This window comes from Nilaparvata lugens, chromosome 3 (assembly GCF_014356525.2).
Source record: "Nilaparvata lugens isolate BPH chromosome 3, ASM1435652v1, whole genome shotgun sequence".
Lineage (NCBI taxonomy): Eukaryota > Metazoa > Arthropoda > Insecta > Hemiptera > Delphacidae > Nilaparvata > Nilaparvata lugens.
In genome coordinates, this window is record NC_052506.1 from 58,090,282 (window position 1) to 58,114,079 (window position 23,798).

General features: G+C 33.3%; 1 protein-coding gene across 1 annotated transcript in view; it reads right to left on the bottom strand.

Annotated features, from left to right (window-relative positions):
- The window catches only part of LOC111062973 (katanin p80 WD40 repeat-containing subunit B1), a 48,434-nt gene extending 34,602 nt beyond the window's left edge, over positions 1-13,832 (bottom strand). Inside the window, exons 1-9 of the mRNA XM_039424141.1 lie at positions 13,616-13,832; positions 11,599-11,685; positions 8,123-8,253; positions 5,297-5,515; positions 3,686-3,811; positions 2,839-3,026; positions 2,018-2,168; positions 1,085-1,293; positions 342-460 (exon numbers count right to left, since the gene is read on the bottom strand). Of these exons, the coding sequence (XP_039280075.1) occupies positions 342-460; positions 1,085-1,293; positions 2,018-2,168; positions 2,839-3,026; positions 3,686-3,811; positions 5,297-5,515; positions 8,123-8,253; positions 11,599-11,629 (1,174 nt within the window). The 5' untranslated portion in view covers positions 11,630-11,685; positions 13,616-13,832. The remainder of the gene's footprint in view (positions 1-341; positions 461-1,084; positions 1,294-2,017; positions 2,169-2,838; positions 3,027-3,685; positions 3,812-5,296; positions 5,516-8,122; positions 8,254-11,598; positions 11,686-13,615) is intronic.
- Between the last annotated feature and the right edge of the window lie 9,966 nt (positions 13,833-23,798).

The window sequence follows — 23,798 nt, forward strand, 5'->3', positions numbered from 1 at the left end:
ACATGAATATCAGATCCGTAGAATATAAAAAACTTGTTCAAAACACAATGTAGGCCTATTATCTTGATGAAAACTTTAAAACATTTTAGAAAATAATAACTTATTTTAAAGTCAATTATTTTACGATCAGAAAAGCAAATAGTGAGATCAAATTGAAAAGATATAATTGAGTCTTATCATTGGAACTAATAATTTTCTTTCTGAAACTGAGTAGAACTTTAAAATCAATAAATCCAATTTAAATCAATTTTTAGCTGCAAATCAAACAGTATTTAATGCACAACCAAGGCCTCATAGCAGAAGCGAACATTAGAATAGAATCAATAAATTAATACACTCACGTGATCTATTGGGATGAAATACTGCTCTGTAATCGTTGACATCGGGGATTATTGGTTGTGTATCGTCTTCTGGGTCGGTTTCTGACCGCTCCACCTCATCAATTGTTTTCACAGATATTCTGTAAAAGGCAATTAAATGAATAAATACGAGATAATTGCAAGAGTTTAGAGTTTTGTGATTTTAGCCCGGGTGCTCACTGGTTGATATGTCATTTTCATAATAATTCTATGATTTAAACATAAATCAAACATAATTGGAATTGGTTTAAACATAATTGTTTCATAATCAGAGGTATTATCTTGTTCATCTATAAGGAATTCAACGAATTTACGTAAAGCCTGCCTCAAAAAATCAAACTATTACAGAACAAAATGAACTGAGTTAGTAAAGCCATTCGTTTACAACATATTGATAGATTCAGTAGAATACGTTATAATTTAGTGAGTCGAAAACTAGGAAGAACAAAAAGATATGAATTTATTTGATAGTGCAAAATATACGAGATAAAATATCAATTCAAAGTAATAAGAATTCACTTAACTTCTCATGTTTTCGAACATGAATTCGCAATAAAAAGGATACCAAGAGAGCACAAATCATAGTAGTTTACAGTAGCTACGTGATTACTGTCAGTAGCCCACACATTTGAAGAAGCTGAATCACCCAGTCACCTCGATAAATGAATTATTCGATGGAGCACCAAATTTTGAATCTAAGATTGAGAAATGAATAACTAACTCACTTAGTTTTTGCATCAGGCGAAGGTTTTTGTTTGCTGAAGCTTTTCCTGACGCTTTGGCCATGGGCGAACGGGGTGGCGGTGGTAGCTTGCCCTGGCCCTGAGCTGGATGTCGACTGCACCGGCGTGTCGGCCAACGCCACACTCAGGTTCACTTTCTTCAGATCAACAACCCACAGCATCACATTCATCATGTGGAAGGTGGCGCCAATCTGCAAACCACAATTCTCTTCTAAACAATCTCAAATTTAAATTATTTCCATTTAGTGGAATTTTAAAGTAATGATTATTTTACAAGCAACTCTTACTACATACGACAAGCAAAGCAGATACTAAATAGACCGGAAGGTTCTAAAAACTGTAGAAGTTCTTTCAAAGTATTTATTATACACAGTTGAATAGTAAAATGTTGTTGATGGAGTTACTCGTGAGACGAATCATTGAAATATGTAAACTGCATCATCAATATGGTTATGGAATTGAAACTGGTTCATTTTTATCGGTTATTGGTATTTTAATAATGCTGTAGACCACTAGTCAAGTTGTGTGAAAGATTCGGCAAACAGTTAATACTGTTATATGAACAAAATCAAAGCCTTAAATAATCATACTTATATAAAATCACCTTGACTGGCCTTGTCGCTTGGTTGGTAAACTAACTGGTTTTATTCACCCACAATTTGTTACAGAAAAACTTAGTCTGAACATTGTGGAACTTGAAATTATTTACAGAGTTTCTTGGACTATTTCCTAGAAACAAACTTTAAAATAATTACATTATTATATACGCGTACAAACCAAATTAAGTATTTAACAGTTCAGAGGATTTCTTATCAATCCGGAGGTTCAATCTGGTAGTTATCAATTATATACAGATTAATGAAGATAAAAAGCAAAACAGAAACAATTGAATAGTGCGAGATAAATATAGCTTACCAGCTGACTCTGAGCACAGGCGATGTCATGTACTTTCGACCAGCCAACATTGACCGAGTCCAAAACTCTTGCCGGCTCCCATACAAACACTTTGAGTGTGTCGTTGCTTCCACCAAACAGACATTCTCCTTCGGGGCTGAACGCGAGGCATCTGCAATAAACAAACTCAGTATTATTATAGAGAACTGAAGGCTACATACATTGCACTCTATAGCTAATGTTACAAAATAATTGTATATGTATAACTTGGGATAGTTTCCACAGTAAAAGCTTAAACTAAATTGAATCTCAAAATGAATGACATTAAAACAAACGAAACTTAATACAGATTTAATCCAGTTGAGGTCAAAATTAAATCGTTCAATGAATATCATGTTTCAGTAATCCCTACGTCGTAAGATACAGTGATAAATGATAGAAAACTATTGAACTGTATGTGAGCAAGGAGCTTAATAGATTTGAATAATAAAAAGTATTTTAATTGAGTAAGATTTTATCTAGAAGAGTTTTTCAATAGCAGGAATTTGATACAAGTTAATACGATTTTTTTGTAGAATATCAGTCATGAGAAATGCATGATGCATTCAAATGAAAACCCAAGATTTAAAAACCTCAATTAATCATGTAAGTTTTGAAAATTGAGGGCTGGTTTGAATGAAGAAGAATTAAACAATTATACAATTTGAAAATTGCTATATTAAGCCGTTCAGAATGAGGTTTCTGTGACATAATTTCTTCCAAATTGTACATCAGCTATAAGCAAAAGAGTTCACTTCTTATATAAATAAACTCTATGCAACACGCTCTGATACACAACTTACCTAACGAAGGTGTTATCTCTTTCAGTGGTCGATACAAGAGAGAAATTCTCAAGGTCCCAGAAGTTGACAGTGCGATCAGCACTTGATGAGGCAAGCAGGAACTCATGAGGATGGAACTCCACTCCCGTAACAGAGCCGCAGTGATCGCTGAATTCTGCCAGTACGCGACCAACACGCAAATCCCACAGCTGAAAAACAAAACACAGCACTTTTATCGATGAATTCCACACAAATTCTTGAAAGGGTGGACATTTCTTTTGAATAGATTATTTAGGTTAGTTACTTGGTGTAACACATCATTGATAAGGAATGAAGTGAGCATTGAGGTATGGAATGAAAAATACTCATAATGAAATATTGTTAATCTACAGCTACAAGATACGCTATTCTTGAATCATGGTTCTTATAAATGTATAGGTATCTCAGTAACATACATCGTTCAACTGATTTTGCGAACAATAATTATTCTTGTGAGCCTATCTGAGCAATCCTCTCCAACATTCTCACCCAGTTATTCTCACAAATATAATGAATAATATAATAAATACATAAATAAGGAGATACTTTTTACAAATTGATCAGACTGAACCAAAATTCAAAGTGATTATCAAGTCATCCTTAACAGATAAGTTGATCAATCACAACGAATTACATTGTTATTATAATCATATAGATATTTCGCCATGAGAAAACCTAATTTGATGTCTCAAGATTCCGATTCAAATTAACTAGCTGGAATTAGATGAGACCGTTGAAAGAATTCTATTCTAGCAGACCTAGTTAATCATCAAGTTTTGCAAAAGTGCAATATTCCAATAAATATCAAGACAGAAAGATGTGAACCAACCTTGACGGCGCCTTCATCTCCGCCTGAGGCTATCCACTGGCCATCGGGACTGAATTTCACACTGTTCACGGCTTGCTTGTGTCCTTTGTACGTGAAAATGCATCCTTTACATCTGATGTCCCATAACTGAAGCAAATTGAGTAATATCGACATTAGGAAAATGCACACAATAAAAAAACATGTCAAACGATGAGAAAATGAATAGAAAGCCCTTCACATACAGTGATAAATCAAAAAGTATTCTATAATCTATAAATAGCAGAGCTACGCAGAAATTATCACTATACTCATACAGGGATTTTCAAATTGAAAATTTAAATGAAGAAGCCTATGTAAAATGAATAATCCAGCTGGTTTATGAGAAAAGGATTTTTTAGAATCCTTTTTCAAGAATGGAAAGAAATTTCGTAAAAAAATTTAATTGATGGAGCAAAATATCAAAATTAGACATAGACGGCCGTGGGAGTAAGAGTAACTAAGAATAAACGAATATCAGTTCAAAATCCACAGATTAATGATTGATTGATGATTGAGTACTTTATTTATGTAGATTACAATATATACTGGCTTATACACTTATATACAATAGCTTACAATACAGCAAAATTGTAGATGAATTTACAAAATATAAAATAAGAAAAATAATTATCGAGCTGTACATGATATGAAAAAAAGCAATTTGTAATAACTATAGATAAAATAGATAATATTGTTATGCATCTACATAAATTGGCGGAGCTTTGAACATATCAATGTCCATTCTTCGGAAAGAATATTCGAAGTATCCTTTCCACTAACTCTCTACCAAAACGTTAATTTAATTAATTCAACTAAGGATTTATTTAAAAATGAAAATATTGTGAAGGTTTTAATTGAAATGAAGATTTAAGAGAAAAAAACAGAACATTAATAAAGTAAAATAATTATATAAGCAAGTAAGATCAAATCATTAATTATTAAAATGGAGTAGGCTGAGAGTAGATCAGGGTAATCAACTTTCAGTAATATACAGCAGTATGCAGTGGATAATTAAAATAACATGAGTTTATATAATATATATTATACAATTTATTCTATAACAGAATTATAGGTTTGTATTTGTGGGATTTGGTGAGGGATGGTTGTCATGTGATCGTTCTAGGGCTGGAAAGTTTCAGTCATTTGTTCCAAAAGATATTTTCTTAAAGTCAGGATGAAGCTGTTGTATGGAGTACACAATATTAACTCAATATTATATTACCGTAATTCAAATTACATTTCTTCTCCTTTTCGTTTTAAAATTCTTCAGTCCTTAATTTTAGTATAATTCATTTATTAGGTGCTATTTATATTGTTATTGTGGATTAGTGTAGAATCCTGCAAATATGTACTGTAATCTTCAAAGATCAAGAAATCTAGTCGAATGGCTAGATTTGCAAAGACTATGAGGAAAGGCTGAATGAGTGAAGCGATTAATAGTTGAAGAATTATTAGCTTCTAAAACGGAATCGATCAACAAGATATTACCATCCCAAATATTTCTCTACCTACTATAGCGACATTTTTTAATTATTAGCCTGAGCCTTCAGTTTTGAACCATTTCATAAGATATGACCAAATTTCTAGCTTCACCTTGACTGATGTATCAAGAGATCCAGATGTAAGGAAATCGCCATACGGATGAAAATCGAGCGATTTGAGGCCAGCTTTGTGCCCAGTGAGAGTCCTGACCAGTTTAGCAGCTTCAAGGTCCCATATTTTCATGGCACCTGCCCCAGAACCGGCCACCACAAGCTCTTCTGTCGGGTTGAACCTCACACACTCCACTGGCATCGTATGACCAGTAAGGCTCTGTCACCACAAACATACAATACTTGCTATTAGGGTAACACATCAACAACCAACTTGAAATTATTGTGATATTGAAATATTATTCCTACGAGTAACATTAAATAATATTTAAATTTGAAAAATATCAATCCAAAGTTGATTTCTTTATATTCTACCACTGTGGCAATTGTCGCAAGCTCTTGATGTGGCTCTCATTATTTAGGAAATTGGGCCTGAATAGCCTACACTTGAATAAAAAAGGGACAACACGTTTCTCATTCCAACTGCAACGGTACCAATACAGAAATTCAACTATTCCTACATATAAATGTAATAACTGTCTGCTTGAACAATTTTGATCGGTTCAGAACAATCTGAAGCTGTAAGCAGAGATTCAAATTATTAATCAAGCCAGCACGCCCATCAAATCACAACAAAGTGGTGATCGATCGCGCGCAGTTCAGAATTTAGCATGTGTGGCAATTAGAAAAGTGAGCATTGAAAATTTGAGAGAACATTTTCTGGTGAAAAAATAGTTTTGGAAGAGAAAGAACTGCATAACCAGTAAGATAGAACAATGAAAAATGGGCATTAGAGTAATAATCAGTAATGACTGTCTCAAAATAATAATCGGGATGGTTGAATTTCCGTAAATATTGTGACCAACCACTTGATAGCAAATTTTCTCATCTAATAAGACTCTAGAACTATAAAATTACTACTTTGTAAAAACTAAAAATTAATATGAAGTTATTTTTCTTTACAATTAACTTATCAATCTTTGTTTTGTTCACTTTACCATAATTCATCTTAATTTGGAAATCACTCTTGAATAAACAGTTAGTACGGTATCTGATACGCAATGTCATTTATTCCCTAAGTTGATGTACATTTCATTCCCATAAGCCCAAATTACAAGTTTTACTCTCCATCCGAAGCTGCACAAAAGCATGAAGAGAGTAGAATCAAATAGGGGGTTTAAAATGATATAAGAGCAGCTTCAATCATCAAGCCGAATTAAACAATAAAAAAATTTAAATAGTAAACGAAAATGATTTTACTTTAAAAAACCAATGTTATTTTTCAAAATTTGAATAACTGTTCGTTATTTAGAACTATTTACAAGAAATTTCGAAAGTAGCATATAGAAACTATTTCAAGTATTAGAGCTATTAAAGCTATAAAGTATCAACATGACATAAATAATTTCAGACCCATTTCAATTCTAACAGCTTTTTCAAAGATTTTTGAAACCATCATTCTCACTAGACTGGTAGCCTACCTTGTTAAGCACAATCTGATTTCACCCAATCAACATGGTTTTGTAGAACAGAAATCAACTACTTCAGCCCTAATAGAGATTTTTGAAGGACTGATAACAAACATTGAAGATGGTAAATATACGGCTGGTGTAATGCTAGATCTATCAAAGGCTTTCGATTGCGTGGACCACAGCCTGTTGTTAAATAAATTAAATGGCCTTGGTATAAATGGTAGAGCAAATGATCTCATAAAGTCATATCTGTCTGATCGATATCAGTATGTTTCAATTCAAGGCGATCAGGAACAAACCGCTTCAAAACTTGTTAAAGTATCCTCAGGAGTACCGCAGGGTTCTATTTTGGACCTCTTCTTTTTGTACTATATATAAATGATATTTCTTCTCTTGTACCTCAAAATAAGTTAACGCTATACGCTGACGATACATCTTTGATATTTGCGGACAGAAACTTGGAAGACCTAGAAATTGATTGTAATCTGGTGTGTAATAGGGCTGTTCAGTATTTTAATTCGCTCTCCCTGACAGTAAATTCACAAAAAAGTAATCTAATAAATTTTAGTCTGAGACACAGTGCGATTGAGCCACATTTGTTTATAGGTAATGATTGTATACGAAATACAGATTCTGTGAAATTACTTGGCCTAGAACTAGATTTCTAGTTTGTGTGGGATGAGCATGTAAATGTAATAGTTAATAGAGTGAGTAGAGATCTTTTTGTGATAAGAAATATGGTAAAATTTGTACCATTATCTGTTTCAAAGATGGTTTACTTTGCATTGTTTCACTCCCATGTTGCTTATGGGATAGAGTTATGGGGAAGCACTGCAGATTTGCACTTCCAAAAAATATTTCAATTGCAAAAAAGTGCTATTCGTTATTTGGCTGGACTCAAATTTAATGAGTCATGTAGAGAGGCTTTCGTCTATTTGAACATTCTAACTCTACCCTCAATCTATATTTTCAAATTATTAGTCTTCACTCACGACCATATCTCAGATCTGGTCACAAAAGCTGACATCCACAATCATAATACTAGAGGCAGAAATAAATTAGCTTTAAGACAGCACAGGCTTCAACTGTATGAGAAAATGCCTTCTTACATTGGTTCAAAGCTTTATAATAATTTACCAATTGAGCTGCAGTCCCTAACAAACAAGAATATATTCAAAAAGGAATTATACAGCTTTCTTGTTGCAAAAGCTTATAAAAGTTTCAATGATTATTTCTGTAATACATGATTGAAGCATCTAGTAATAATAAATTTCTATGTTCTGCACTACTTTTAAAAAACTGCAATCTTATCGATTGAAAATTCTTGTCCAGAAAATGAAATGTGGATAACTGACCATGATGCAGTTGGGCTTGCCGACTGCCCACAAGTTGACCTTCTTGTCATCTCCACCTGTGACGAGCACTCTTCCTGATTTGTGCCCCAGCGAAAGACATTTCACGTTTGCGCCATGCGCCACAAACTCCTCTGTCCACAATAAAACAAGAGTTTCCAGTTATTCATCACAACAATTTCTAATAAAAATAGAATGAAATATTCGTATTGAATACGATAACATTGTATTATACACACACATCAATCTCAATTAGTAAAGATCAGTTTTCTCATTGTATTTAACAAATGCACACACGTATTTAATTACGGAATCAATTGCTACAAGTTTATGAATTGAGAAGAATATTATTACATATGATATTATTGAGCAATAATAATGGAATGATTTGAAACGTAAGTAGGTCAAATCAATAGTTCGTAAAAAGCTATTTTTTCATTCTATTTACTTTGGCCAAGTAATCCTCAAAGTAAATTACTTTGAACACAGGAACATTATGGAGTTTTTCAACTCTATTTCAAATCAACTTATTATCCAATGATAAGTAGAGAGAGAAATATGTGCAATATAAGTGTAAACATTTTGACAAACTCGATAGATGACCAAACTAAGCCAAATTGTACATTGTTTGGAAAATATTTCTTTGCACAAATAGCTTAATTATTCAATAATACAAAGAATATACAGAGTTGCTGAAAGTTATGGGAAAAACTTAATATTTATTTACAAGGTTAATTTGACACTATGTTCCATTGGAGATCCTATTCGAATAGAAAAAACCACTTTTCTGTCATTTCAAAACTTTTGTCCGCCATCTTGGATCCGTCATTTTGAATGGAAACTCATTTTTTTGTAAATGAGAAGACCACCTTCTGATACGTGATTTCGTAACAGAATTACAAGAGAAAGTGAATTGCAAATCCGCACATCGTTATCTCAAAGATATTTACATTTAAAGATACTAATAAATCATACAAAAATGAAAAAGTGAGTACCATACATTGAAAATCTGACAGATAAAACTTTTCTGTACAATGTTAAATACATGAGTAGATGTTACTAAGTTAAGTGTTTACCAACACTTGAAAAAGTTAATTTTGATGCTTTCGATTTTTCTTTTAAATTTTCAATGTACTCATTTATGTCACTTTTGTATGATTTATTAGTAGGCTATCTTCGAATGTGGATAACTTTAAAACGATTTGAAATATTGATGTGCGGTTTTCGCCATTCATTTTCTCTTAAAATTCCGTATCAAAATCATGTATCATATAGCATCCAAGTTGATCCAAGTTGGCTAGCAAAAATTGTGAAATGACAGAATTAAGTAGTTTTTTGGGATCCCCAACTAAACATACTGTCAAATTATCATTCTAAAATAAATATTAAGCTGTTTCCAAAATTTTTACCAACATTAAATAATTTACTAGCACACTCTAATCGATAGGAATATTACATAAACCCGACTTCAAACATTACATACTGCATCACATAATATGGGTTACCCAGCTCTACCTATTGTTATTGGTATACAGGAAACAAAAAAGATTTACTATTGAAATGCAATTGAATGAACCTGATGTGAATGTTTGCGAGGGTCATCTCATGTTCTGGAATTGGGCATTGATTCTTTTATGGAACAGTACATACTGGACTGAAATGGGGGTCAGTTTGAGAAAAAGATGAAAAAATTGGTTTTTGATAAGGATACACTCTTTTGTAAGGCAGATGACTGAGTTCAGGTCACGGCTAGGTAAGCTATATGTACAGGTCAGGACTACAGTAACTATATTACCCACAGTATGGCCATTGGATTTTTTTCCCGCCGCCGCCATGAAGATTCCAAATATTTGAATTTTACAATGGAGCTAATAGGCGATTATAATTAAAATCGCTTGCTTTTACTTATTAGAGTATATTTTTGTGATTATTAACTTCGATATAATTTCTTTCATGTTTTTTATATATTCCCAATATAGTTTAGGAACTTGAAATAGTAAATCGTAGATATTAGCAAGTGAAAATGAAAGGTAGGTAACGTGACCTGAAAGCTGAATTTCCAAAAAAAAAATACCATAAAACTTTTGGAATGTGTCATGGTATTCTAATAAATTTTGTTCTATTGACAAACAATAAAGTTCTCATATCTATTTCTAGAAACATGATGGATAGTCCAGTCAATATAAACATAAAAAAGGGGGTGTGCTTGCAATTTATATTGTAGTTCTGATTTTTTAATAGGCCTATATTATTTGGGTACATAAGAGAAGTCCAGAACCAATTTCTTCATGCAAAATTTCCTTGTGCTAAATACAGAGTGGCCCAAAAACCTCGTATTTTCGGCTCATTTTCCAGTTTTCAGCTATTTCTGCCAAAACTCGTAATCTGACAGAGAAATTTGCTCTCGCCTTTTTTCTAGATTATGAAATTCTGAATGAAATGAGGTCATTCGGAACTCTCTACCTCCAATGAGTACTGAGTTATGATTTTTCAAAAATGAGTGAAATTTGAAGAAAAATCCATTTTGATGAATTTTAGTTTTTGATCAACAATATCTTCCGATTGTTATCATTTAGATGAATAATTCAAAATCCCTCTGGGCGTATTTTTGTGCTCTACAATCTGAGATCAGGTAGAGCGCTTTATCTCATATAGATTTCCAGGTACACCTGACAACAATGCTCCTTGTATTGTGAAAAACACCTAATTTTCAGCTTCAACCATCATCACCAACTACATAGTCTTCACATTGATATTTCGCACAATGACATAAGTTTATGAGATTATTTTCTATGAGAATCACCCATTAGATGCACTTCATTTTTCACTATTTCTTAGTGCAGAGGCGCGCTTAAGGACACCTGAAGGATCAAAATTTCAAACACATAACTTTTGACACAATGCTCAGATTTCATCGTACTACACTTCATTCTTCTCGGCTCGTCAAGGCGGTCCAAAATCATGCATCATAAGTCAAATTCGGTCGAAAAGTGAAAAATGTATTGTAGAGTGTACCAAGGCCCATATTCCAATACACAGAAAATGGCCTATGTTTTGTCAGTCTCTTCGATCGGCTAATCTTGAGATTAGTGTAAATATTTGAACTTTCGTGTTTTTAACCCTAATCGACAAAGTCTATCCGGTATATACACTGGTCACAGACAGAAGAAAAATTGAATTGAATTGAGTCCTACGTGTATTCTAAATATTGTGGTATGCTTTCTCTATGATTATGACTTATTCGAATGGCATGACTTATGCGTGGAGACTTTATCAATTGTTGGAGATTTGAATGTGCAAGCTGGGACCAAACCCAGTTATAATAGAGTTGATTCGTTTAAACGTTGAAGTGAAATACTCGTTTAGTTATAAATTCAGTAACTTTACACATTGAAAAAAGAAGATGGATGACATATCAGCATTTAAATGCGAAATTCAAAATATAGTTGATAAGATTAAAATAAAAGTCTATTACTTACGAAGCTTCCAAGATCTTTTAGGAGATGCCATTTTGCGCTGATAAATTTTCAACTAATGAGCTGATATAAAAAAAACAGCATATTATCCTGAAAGTCAGATAGAGATATTTAATTAAATGTACTAAATACAAATGTTGCTAACCAATAAAATCAAGTGATAAAATTTAAAAGTGTTACAGCAGAACTATCTTGTAAAAATTCTACAGAATGTCCAAGCAGTCACGCTTTCTAAGAATTTTACAATTTATTTCATTTGTATTTCATTACCAAGTTAATGGAATTGTAGTGAAATAACAATTAATTTAAAAAAAAATCAATGTGAAGGCTACTATCTAAGTTGAAACATATTATTGGAAACAATAACGTGGCCATTAACCAAGTTTAATTGGACGCCAAATAGTTGAGAAGAACGAATAATCGTTATAAATATAATCGATATATTTATTATTATAAATTATTATATATTATTATAATTAAATTATTATATATTATTATAAATATAACGATTATTCGTTCTTCTCAACTATTTGGCGTCCAATTAAACTTGGTTAATGGCCACGTTATTGTTTCCAATAATATGTTCCAACTTAGATAGTAGCCTTCACATTGAATTTTTTTTAAAATTAATTGTTATTTCTGATGATGTGTTTCATCGTCTGTCTAGCCTCACCACAATCACAAGCAGGGGAAGGTAGACTGCCCCAGTCATTAAGAGAGGCCCCGCATCTCCCGTGGCCAGTCCTAACCCTGTTGAGGGCCGCCCACGTCCGTCTTGGCAGTTTATCCTCTCATCCTCCCATGCGCATGGCAGAGCAACTGAGCGATGAAAATTTTTCCATGAGAGCAAGCTGGGAGGAAGAGTGAATAATCGTTGTCTCTAATTTTCATTGCGTACACCATTGCTTTTACGTAACCCCATCCATAGGATTCAAGTCCAGTGGTCGTGGGGCCCATTCCGCCAGTAATATCAAGAAATGTTTTCACTTGGAAGAAAGCTAGATTTTACAAATACAGTTCAATATATTGTTGATGAAATAAACGTGTAAAAACCGTAACTTTTCAGACAATCTACATAAAATTACCAGGTGTAGCCAATACAGAGCGAGAAAAATCGTAGATTGTATACATAATATTCTATTATGTAATTATATTATGACAGTTATTCAGCGCTTATTATAGGACAACAATATAAAAAGTCTAAATCTACATAAAGCAAGCTAAATTTCTCTTATTACCCATATTTTAGAATAGCTGAAAGAGTTGAGTTGCACAGACCAGTATATATCACACAAGAAGCCGGGGTTAAACTGTTTTTAGATAAACATAATCTTCAATTTTATAAGAAAATCCTTCCTAAATTGTCACAATTGTTTACCCTCAAAAAGAGAGAAAAATTATTCCACTTTAAGAATATTTTCTAACATAAAAAGCTTCCTATAGAGCTTTTCTAAAGCTTTCTAAGCTTGTCTATAAAGATTTTATATTGAATGATCTCATGCTTGCATATTTTCAATTGTTTATCTAGGCCTATCTGATTATTTCATTTTAATTAGTTCTGGTGGATTTGTTTAATGTATTTATAATAATTAATTCAATTTAGGCTGTAGTTGAATTTTTAATGTATCTATCTGTATCCCTATTACGGTATTCAACGCACTTTTATAGGCCTACTAACTGAATAAAGAAATTTTGATTCAAATATTATCGATTCAACATTTTTGGATAATCAGTTACAATACACAGTCCAATTTAGTAATACACTAATACTAATTGATTAAAACAAGGTACCTTACCAAATTTTAGCTTTCTTTCTATAGCGCTGATTGTTATTTATAAAGTTTGATAATAATTATTTGAGTGGAATCATTTTAGTTAATCAAGAGAAACCAAATTATACAATTCATCAATTCTAAAACAAAGCAGTACTGGCGTAAAAGGACAGATGAATTGAATAATATTGTTTTGGTTAAAATAGTGAAATCGTAGGTGTAGAAACAGAACAAACTCGAAGGCTTACCTGAGCAAAAATCAAGTGTTTTACCAAACTCAGACATTTCAAAAAAGAATGATTTTGAAACCATTTAATAATTCCTAATATTTAAAATCCAAGGAAAGAAAATAAATTCTTTAATTTATGTCAAGGCTTATCCCCAGATTTGTAACAATTCTTACAAGCTCTGACAAATCTCACTTCTCAGTTCTCACTATGCTCCCTCTTCTTCTTTGTGTTTTCTGCTGTTTTTCTACTACGCTTCTGTCAGCTGGAAATGATGACAGTTGTACCAAAATAATCTTGCTTTATTGAATTCTACGCAATTGATTCGATGTAGAAAAATATGATTTTCAAGAATTATTTGCGTGTTTTTTATCTAGCAAATAAGAATGTAGATTACTGTTTTTTATCAAAGTATTTTCTATTTTAGAATAGAAGCTATGTTTCAAAACTGTGATTTCTAAATTGCTCGAGCTGAAGATAGACAGATATCAGTTGTTTGAATTGTACTTCAAGTATGAATTATGAATATTTTTGGTGGATTTCTTGTTGAATAACAAATAAAATAAGCCAACTTATAGGGGTCAAATTCAGTGTGGAACTGAATATTTCTATTATTTGAACGGTCTTATAGTGAACAAGGAAGCAGTCTGATATAGTTATTTGTGCAACTAGTGTGCAAAGTGACAGTTTGCTGCACCGAAAGAAACGTTTTCGCCACACTTGGATGTAATGAGCTGGTTTACGTGCGTCATATGGAGGCCGAAAGTGATTGTTTTCCGACCAGGCCGGTAAAACTTTACGGCCCTAGGGCTGTAAAATGACCTTGAATAACAGCTGATGGTGTCCGATCTCACAAAAATCATAGAGAGATAATCTCATAACGACTGTAATAATCTATATAATTATGTATCGTGAATCACGGTATTATGTCTATAATATATTTTATAAATTACTGTTTCATAATTTAATATTTATTATTGTGTTTTTGATATCAAACAATAGAATACGATGATATCTCCATAGCCTCAACAATATAATGTTGGCTGCATTGTCCATTGTCAGAAAGGTACGTATCGCAAGTATTTAAAAGTGAAGAATCGAATTTGAAATCAAAGTACAATAATTGTATAAATATTTAAAAGTGAGGTAGATTGTTTCTTTTTTATTATCGAATTCCACTTCTTAATGCAATACAATCAACAATAATAATAAGAAAATACAGCAGAGATCTGAAGTTTAAGGTAAGCCTACTGGTGAAACTCAGCCTTGACTGAAAAATTCCTAGTAATTTTTTCGTAATTCATTATTAAAACTTTTAGATAATTTTTCTCCAATATTAAACCATATAGAGAAAACATTAGGCCCACTCAAGATTGAATCTTCGAATGTTTTCTCTATGATTTAACTATTTTCAGAGCAAAATTTTGTTGTGAAAATGCCGGCTTCAAATTTGCCGCTATACACTATATTATAGTAGCCTACATACGTTACCTGACTTAATTCAGAGTGAAAATTTTATTGTGAGAAAGATAATAATATTAATTTTAAAAATATAAGTCATGAGCCAAAGTATGTTGTACGCTTTTTAGGAGTGAAGTAAACTTTTTTAGAAGTCCAGTTTACAGTGTACAGTATTACGTGTATGCTAAGTGTTATCAGTCAGGCCCCTATGTTCAACAATACACAATGGCCGAGAGCGTAAAGGCATAATACATCAGAACTCAAAGCTCAGTGAATAACAAACATGATCTAGGTTCGAATCTCGGTCAATGACTTTTTTTTTTGTCGATGAATTTCGACTTTTATTACCTATTTTTTATATTAGTTAACGTAATTTAAATTTCAATCAATTTTTAGATATATTTTGAGACAAAACTGTGAAATATGCAATTATATTATTTTTTCATCACATTATTTCAAAATAGTAATGAAAATTCTATTCATCCATCTATCCATGATATATTGCACCAGGCGCAAAGCTCGCGCCTAATATTAATAGTATAAAAATATGGTCACTATTGTAAATTATTAATTAGTAATATTGAAATTAATTGACAGTAAAAGTTGTCATAACCAAGATTCAAACTATCAAAATAGGCTGTTTGAATTTTATTTATTTTTTAATTTCTTATATATTGGGAAGTTTTTTTTTGGTGTGGCGAAAAATAGCGTTTGCACCATGGGCAAAAATGCATTTCTGGCTCTCAATCTTTTCTAGTCCTCAGCCTACGGCCTCGGACTTAAAAACCGATTTCGAGCTGGAAATATCTCATTTTCGGCCCTAGGTGCGAAATATACTATTACGCCTGAGCTGTAGGCGAGGGCGGAATGGTTTCTTGAGTGCAGCAGAGGTACTTTGTGCACGTATTTCACATTAAGTTTTTCCTACAGTTACCATTGAATATGAAAAGTGGGTAATTATGGGTAAAATTGCCTGAAATGCATCAAATGTTTTTCTGTGTAATTTTATTATTGATAAAAACCTTAATCCTAAAATCCTAAAGTCCTCGTTGTCCTTGGTTATAATATATACTGAATAATAATTTGCGTGTTGTGCTTCGTTGCACCTCTGCTCACTATAGCAGCCCAGTCACTGTTAGCCTACCAACTTCATTTTGATTTTGCTGCACTGTTGCTCCATATAACCTACTAAGTATTTTGCGTTGCCATCTTGCAAATCTGGAGTGCAGAAAAATTTTCCCGCACTAGAGCGGAAAAGTGATTCTTTGCGTTCTGTAATCAGTGCAGCAATGGCCACTTTTTACGTAACTGTAGGAAAAAAATTGATCAGGTGAGTTTCTCCTCACCTTAGACCAGTTATAGAATAGACACGCTGGGAAGTCAGGCCTCTGAAGCCAACATTTACTGCCATATCTCCAAATCGTGACGTCATCATCGGATAGAAAACTTTCAGATTGTGTCTATTTCACAAGGATGTGAATTATTATTCATTAAAATGGTAAACTCCAGCTTCACTCCCGCTGAAATAGACACAATCTGCTATGGAAAACAATGTAAACAAACTCTACAGAAAAGTTTTATATCTGATGCTGACGTCACGATTTGGAGATATGGCAGTAGATGTTGGCTACATCGACTTTCAGTATGAATATACAATAGGCCGTGTCTATACTATAACTGGTCTAAGCTCCTCACCCGCCGCAGTCATAGATGTTACCAATTCGTTAGTAAGGAATTGGAATCTGGTAAGGAAATCCCTTACACCGTTTAACACCGTACACCGTTTACGTGTATGGGCTTGCATTCGCACGTGTGGACACAGTATACATCACTGAATTACAACAGAAGGCTAGCGGAATAGGACATACTGTTCATGCGTAATCGAGGTAGTTCCTTTGCCAGATTGTAGACTGCGCGCAGAACCCTACTCCGGTCTCGCTCACCCCCCTTCCGCACTCCGTCCTCACAACAACTCTATCACCCACTCCACTGACAGGTAGTCGCCCCTCACTCCTTCACACTATCACACACACACACACACACACCACACAGATGCACACACACACAGTCAACTCGGCACCAGACACCTGTCAACATGTGAAGCAATTATAGCAATTATAGGACTATTGTGATAATAATATTATTCAACCGCCTTCTGTTTTCTTTGCATATCATCCCAACATTCTCACAGCTGAATCATGACTGTATCATTTATATAACTCTATGTTCTGTAAGAATGAGAATTCTATGTAAAGAAGAAGTAAAGGAATAAGAAAAAGAGAAGTAGAAGAAGAAGAAAATATGAAGTTTTCAGTTCATCATCTTCTAAATATTTATTATTTTCTATCACTATTGTATAGTATATCTTCATCTTTCTTATCCTCTTCTCCTCCTTCATGATCCACTAATTCTTATTTCTCTCATATGCTACTCCTTCTTCTTCTTTTTCTCTTCCTCCTCGTAGAAGAAGAAGAAGAAGAAGAAGATTTCTTCCTTCTTCTTCCACTATCTAATCTTCTTCATGTTCTACCACTTCTTATTTCTATCTTGCTACTCCTTCCCATTCTTCTCTTTCTTCAATGAGAAGAAGAAAAAATAAAAAGAAGAAGGAGAAGAAGAGGAAGAATAGAATGATGGAGAAGAGGAGAAGAAAAAGAAGAAGATGAGTTGATGATAAGAATAAAATGACGATTTTGAGTAGAAGAAGAAGAATAAATAATAGAACATGATGACAAAAAGATAATAGTAAGAAGCAGAAGAAGGAGAAAAAGAAGAAGAGCTACAACATGATGATGAAGAAAAATAAGTAGGAGATGAAGAGAATAAGATAACATGAGAAAAGAAGAAGAAGCTGATGTATTACTATTATTACATTCATTTAAACTACATAAGTCACCCTATCCATAATATTTGGTGAAGCTGAATTTTTGCAGGATGTTAGTATACATAATTAATAGCCTGGAATCACAATATACTCATTTTTCTCTCACTTGCTCTATAAGGTCAACTTTTGTAAAGATATCCAATACTCCAGAATCATTACCCGAAAAATGTTGCGTTTTCGGAACTAATTATCAAAACTGCCCTTTTTCACTATCTCGTAACTGGACTATTATTAACTAATGAGCTGTTTAACATGAAGAATTTGAACATGAAGATTCTGAATTTATCACTTTTATACCCTGGCCACCATGGGCGCCGACTTATCAAAATCTTTGGGTGGGCTCATTGGTTAGGGGTCTGGGGAGAGGTTTTTTCCATATAATTGATCAGAATTTTTTATGGACTCAGCCCCCCCAAAATATTTTTTGGGTGGGCTCCACAGCCTACCTACCTACCTACCTACCCAGACCTTATGGAGTCGGCATCAGTGCTGGTCACTTTTTTGAAAACTGAGTATCCTACCATTATAATATAATGGAGAACTTCGTTTCTCTGATACCTTTTTGGCTATTGCATTTTGTGTTTCACACAGAAAGGACTTGTCACGGTTGATTATAAGAATCGTTCAATGGTGGGTGTTGAAAACACTGATGTCTCTCTTGAATGCTTGCTACCATCGGACTCCCCAATGCTTAATGCCCCCAAACAGAAAACTCTAACGGTGTAACATCCGGGTTGTGGGCATATTGTTCCATTCAATTAACCTTGGTAAACTCACACAGAAAACACACGCAATTCATTAGATGTCAATTAAAGGAAGAAACTTTGTAATCAGAAATCAGACCCATGTTTCCATTTCGCCAATCAACATTCAATATCATTATTTTATAACAATAATAAACATCATCAACATAATGCAATGCTAATTTTAGTTTTTGGAAATTTTGCATTTCAAGGATAATATGAAAGGTAAAAGGAGCCTCCTTCATAAGTCGATATTACAGTAAAAGTCAGATTAAAGAATTATTCATCATAAATCAGCTGACAAGTGATTACACAGATGTGTGGAGAAGCCAGTCTATTGCTGTATTTCCATAAGGTCTATAGTTTCAATCAGGTGGATGAGAATACTGCGTGAGGTCTACTGTTCACAAAACTGCTAGTAGTTCTGTGAACAGTAGACCTCGCGCAGTTATACACCAACTATTCAATTGATCAGATCATGCTTACACAAGATTTAATTATCATATAACGCCCTCCGGAATTTAGCGCGAGAAAACCAGAAGACATCTAGGCGCCCAGACGAGCTGTTATAAGTTCTTTGCATCCTATTTATTAGGATAAATGATCAAAACTGTTTTAAATAAGGAATGCCAATATCCAAAAGCACAACTTTTTACAGAATTTACAGTTTTAAATGTAAGGCAATTGTACATTAAATCTTTATTGATCTACATAAAAACTAATAAACTTAAAATTTTATCAGATATTTTACATACCTATCCTACACGGTATAGAGCTAAATTCGGTTTTGCGACGCCGCAGGTGGTTCATGGAGTGGAGCTGAGGACACCTTTTTATTTGGCTCAAATGGTCTATCGTAATTTGCCCGCTGAGATAAGAACTGATATGGATGAATGCAGTGTGGCTGCATTCAAGAGTAAGGTGGAGGGGTGGCTATACCGCCTGGGCTGGGAGTCGTCAGAAAGCCTGCTTCAGTCTGTTTATTGGCACTAAGATCATCTCTATTAATTTGATAGCTTTTCTTATACATACATAGATTTTTTTTCATTTTTGAGAGCTTATAAATTTTCATAACTTACCTTTCTTCTCTTTATATTTACCACATACTTTATTTAATTGTTTATAGATTTACACATCTTCATTACTATATTCTTTTCAATAGTCACTGTGGAATCGGCTGGTTTCTGTTCCTCGGTAACTTTTTATATGAGAAGCTACCATTATTTTTTACAATAAGTATATACAAAATATATTCCACTCATGCAATCTCAAGAATTTATTCATATTCCAATTATCGAATCTGTATAATATATATGTTACTCTTTTCAATCTTTTTCTGTTTATGAAATTTCGTCAATGTACAATGTAATAGGTAATTTTTAATTTCATAATTATAATACAAACTATCTTATACTTACCTTCTTCTTGTTAAAGTCGGACATTCTATTACCTATATAATATTATGAATAGACTATTGGCTACCCACTGTAACAGGAACCCACCCCCTACACTCAGGCAAATAGTCTTGTAGGGGTATTCCAGTAAAACATGCTCTGTATTACAATGTAATCTGTTTTTTGTATGGAGTAAAGAATATTTGAATTTGAATTTGATAACACTCACATCATAAAAGTGTTATAAACTGAATAAATTGCAATTTTAAAAAAATATCTTAAAATATGCCCAACTATTCTCTCCGATTATAGGAAAATAATGTGGAGTTTGGAAGAAATTGGAATTTACCACACATTATCCTGTTTTAAGTGTATGAGAGTTAAATTTCTAGAATAGAAATGCCCTCCGAGTTGGTTGAAGAGGTTGTCATCCTTTCGTAGTCTTTCAAACAGGCATTCAACCAATCCACTTGTCTTAGAGAATTATCATTTTTTCAGAAGGAATATATATTGTAGGGTACTTATAGTATGAATTCATAATCATACATATACTTTTCAATTAATGATTCATTTTTATTAAATACATTATTATTGGATCATGAAGAGTTGGTTTTCCTTTTCACAAATAAAAAATAAAGAATGAGAGTTTAACAATAAGAGAACAAGTATCATTTGAGAATTCCTCTCACAAATTATAAATGAGAAATATGTGTTTCACAATACGAGAGCAAGTATTCAATACAATTCTCAATAATTACTGAAAATTCCCCACGCGGTATGCATGCTTTAATATAATTATATTCACCCTTATATTTTGTTGTAGTTTCTAATTAGAGAGATTCAACCAGAAAACTATTTCCTGATCAAGTATATGGAAGCCATAATTTTTCTGAAAAAAGAGATTCTCCTCCTAATAATAGTTAACAATAGTTAACACTCACACTTCCTCCTACTCCATCACCTCCTTCTTCCCCTTCTTCTTCTTCTTCTTCTTCTTCTTCTTCTTCCCCTTCTTCTTCTTCTTCTTCCTCTTCTTCTCCTTCCTCTTCTTCTTATTCTTCTTCTTCTTCTCCTTCTCCTCCTCTTCCTTCAGCTCCTTCTCCTCCATTTTTATCTTCATTTTATTCATCTCCATCTTATTCTTCTTCTGCTATTTCTTCGTGTCTTCTTATTCTTCTAGGAGGAGGAAGAAGAGGAGGAGAAAAAGAAGAAACAAAGAAATAGCAGAAGAAGAATAAGGAGGAGAAGAAGAAAATGAAGATGAGAATGGAGGAGGAAGAGGAAGAGAACGTGAAGAAGATGAAGAGCTGAGAATAATAATAAAATCTTCTTATTTTTCTCATTATTCTTATCATCCTCCTTTTCTTCTCCTTATCATATTAAAGAACTTATCATATCAACAGATTATAGAAAAATAGAAATTATATATATTCATAATTCAGCTCTAGTGTTGTCAGAGCAGAAAGCTACATGTCACAAAGGAATGAAATTGTTTGTCTTTTATAATAGGCCACTAATTGGCCTTTGGTTGTGCTTGCAATAATTATTATTGTTGAGGCTTCCTCAGAAATGAGTTGAAAGCCTGGCAGGCTGCCAGATGCAGCTATAAAAAACCGGATCAAAAGACTGGCACTCTCCTTCCATATTCCCATGCCAGCCCACTTTTCTCCTTCCACTCATTTCAAGCCATTACAAGCGACTGTTGACATGCTTATGCGATCTGGTGGGACAATGCAGAACTAACTTATGCTAACTTATGCGTGATATTATAAATGCACTACGTTGTTATTCTCATTATAGGAGTTTTCTCTGGTATACATACAGTACCTATGGAAACTTGGCTAGTACTTGGCTAAATCCGCCATCTTGTTAGGAAGCGCCGCATTGTAATAGCATAGAGAAACAATAGCATTATCTACTTCCCATGATATAGGGCGTTTATGTCGCAACTTTTACTGTTATCCCAAGCCGATTACTGTAGATTATTGTAGATTTTTACTGTTTTGTTGGGGTACGAGTGTATGAACGGCACATTATGAGAGACTATCAGTATCACACAGCTTTACAGGAAAGAATTACATGAACTATCGGCTTGGGATAACAGTAAAAGTTGCGACATAAACGCCCTATACCATGGGATATCTACTTACGCTATTGTTTCTCTATGGTAATAGTATTGATGGTAGGTTCGGATCACTTCAATGATCCGGATCAATTGATCTCATTCACTGCCACGAGCCAATCAGAAGACCAGGATTGGAACTTCCCAAGGTCACGTGACGTGTTTAGTATTGGCGTCATGTAAAAAGCATTGGTTAGACAAGTTTCCATTCTGTACTTATTCTGTGGTGTGGACACTGTTCGCTGAGGCATGTGGGCGAACCGGAACCCTGTCGGTATTTTGGCGTGCTCAAAGGCGCCTCGGGCGAGCATTGAATGTACGTGTGGACGCGTTTTTGCCATACGGGTGAGGCAAAACGGAAACATTGAAGGCGTCATAACCCAATCCCAATGAATTAGGTTAATGAATGACAAATCAAATTGTGATCCAATAACTAATTATAAATTGTAGGATTTTTGTAATTTTGTAGGATATGTGGATTGTCAAATATTGAAATAGAAACATGCATCGAGTATATAATTTGTATTATGATTAAATGATACATTCTTTCTCTAGTCTAGTATTCTTCTTTCTCTAGTCTAGTATTCTTCTTTCTCTAGTCTAGTATTCTTCTCTCTCTAGTCTAGTATTTTTCTTTCTCTTTCTCTCTAGTATTCTTCTTTCTCTATAGTATTCTTCTTTCTCCAGTCTAGTATTCTTCTTTCTCTCTAGTATTCTTCTTTCTCTTTCTTTAGTCTAGTATTCTTCTTTCTCTTTCTCCAGTATTCTTCTTTCTCTCTAGTCTTCTCTATTATTCTTCTTTCTCTATAGTATTCTCTAGTATTCTTCTTCCTCTAGTCCAGTATTCTTCTTTCTCTAGTCTAGTATTCTTGTAAAGTTATTGCTTTCCTCATAATGATATCATTTGTTTGGATAACTAGTTGAATTAGATTCAGTATATTAACAAAAAAATGTTTTGACATCCCAAAAAAGTTTAAATTGTCAATCTCATATCCTATGTGTTATGATATCTTATGTGATATTATCGTTGCTATAATTTAAGTGAAAATAGCTTCTCCACAGGGTTCCTACAAAAAAGTATAGCTCACATATTTTACTGTGGCTATCAAATCATCTTGTGTTTGTTTTATTATATCAATCAGAGTTAGTAATTAAAATTGTAATCTTCAATATGATGATATTATACGTTTTAGATAGCTAGGCTATCTATAGTGAGATTTATTCAAACTTTGAACTAGTATTCCTTGGTAAATCTTGAAGCTAATCTTTTGGAGAATCTTGTTTTGTCATGTGTATGAGCAGAGTTAGTTTAAAATGGACAGCAACAATTTGATTCAATTTATGGCTAATTTCGTTAAAGAAGACTGTCAATTTTGTGGGACAGTGTTAAGTGCTTTGATCAGGTCATTAAGACTTCTGGAATTATTGTAGAAATTTTCTTTTTTGAGATTCAGAATAGATATTGGAAACCAACAAATGAATCGCCTAATGTCAAGAATCTCAAAGTTAGGGCCAATCGTTCTTGTAAAGTTATTGCTTTCCTCATAAATAATGGTATTATTTTTTTGGATAACTATTAGATTCAGTAACTTATATTAAC